Source organism: Corvus brachyrhynchos, unplaced genomic scaffold (genome assembly GCF_000691975.1).
Source record: "Corvus brachyrhynchos isolate BGI_N302 unplaced genomic scaffold, ASM69197v1 scaffold122, whole genome shotgun sequence".
NCBI classification, from domain to species: domain Eukaryota; kingdom Metazoa; phylum Chordata; class Aves; order Passeriformes; family Corvidae; genus Corvus; species Corvus brachyrhynchos.
The window spans coordinates 393,764-394,924 of NW_008236778.1; the positions used below are offsets into that span (position 1 = coordinate 393,764).

The 1,161-nt window shown below is 59.9% G+C and overlaps 1 protein-coding gene across 1 annotated transcript in view; it reads left to right on the plus strand.

Moving 5' to 3' along the window:
• Positions 1–3: 3 nt before the first annotated feature.
• Positions 4–1,161, plus strand: part of SCAMP3 (secretory carrier membrane protein 3) — a gene marked incomplete at its 5' end in the record, with an annotated part of 3,542 nt that continues 2,384 nt past the window's right edge. Inside the window, 5 exons of the mRNA XM_017727843.1 lie at positions 4–136; positions 289–448; positions 614–715; positions 797–914; positions 1,025–1,105. Coding sequence (XP_017583332.1) covers positions 4–136; positions 289–448; positions 614–715; positions 797–914; positions 1,025–1,105 — 594 coding nt within the window. The remainder of the gene's footprint in view (positions 137–288; positions 449–613; positions 716–796; positions 915–1,024; positions 1,106–1,161) is intronic.

Genomic DNA, 1,161 nt, shown 5'->3' on the forward strand with positions numbered 1-1,161 from the left:
TCTGCAGCGAGGCTCAACAACTGGCCCCCGCTGCCGTCCTTCTGCCCCGTGAAGCCCTGCTTCTACCAGGACATCCCCGTGGAGATCCCTGCTGACTTCCAGAAGACTGTTACGACCATGTACTACCTCTGGATGGGTGAGTCTCCACGGGAATCTCAGGGCAGACCTTGGGAGGAGGTGGCAGAACAAGTGTCCTGTGCTGCTGCTCTGGGGAAATCGGGATGAACAGGTGGTCAAGGGGGTTGGGGGAGCCTGGCTCGGGCTCCTGAGTGCTGTCCTCTCCCTCAGCCAGCACCATTGCTCTCTTCCTGAACTTCCTGTCCTCGCTCGCCTGGTTCTGTGTGGACCCCTCATCTGGTTCTGGGTTCGGCCTCTCCATCCTCTGGGCTCTGCTCTACACGCCCTGTTCCTTCGTCTGCTGGTATCGGCCCATGTACAAAGCTTTCAGGTGTGTCCCTGAGCTGTGGGTATCTGCTCCAGCTCCTGGGGGCCTCTGGCTCTGCGGGATGCGGTGGTTCCACCCCGAGCTCCCTGTTTCCCCCCTGCCTCCTGCTTTAAGGAATGTCTGAGAGCTCTTTTCTGTGGCCTAACCTCGCCCATCTCTTCCTCTCAGGAGCGACAGTTCCTTCAACTTCTTTGTCTTCTTCTTCATCTTCTTCGCCCAGAACGTGATGTATGTGCTGCAGGCCATTGGCATCCCAAACTGGGGATTCAGGTGAGCCATGAGCTGACTCTGGAAAGGCAAGAGGTGGGTGGAGAAGAGGGAACCTGGGGGCAACAGCCTCTTGTTTTGCAGTGGCTGGATCCTGAGCCTGATAGCGCTGCGGACTAACACAGCCGTGGCTGTGATGATGATCCTGGTGTCCTTGTCCTTCACGGCAGTGGCTGTGTTGGGGATCATTATGCTGAAGAAGGTGGGTTAGGATCAGAGCCCTCCCTTTGGGGGAGGTTTGGGCCGTCACAGCTCCATTTATGAGGGGCCTGGAGCCCCAGCCCTGACCCTCAGCCTGCTCCTGCCCTCCAGATCCACTCTCTGTACCGTCGGACGGGTGCCAGCTTCCAGAAGGCTCAGGAGGAGTTTGCGGCCGGGGTCTTTTCCAACCAGGCCGTGCGCACGGCCGCGGCCAACGCCGCTGCGGGCGCGGGCACCCACGCCCTACC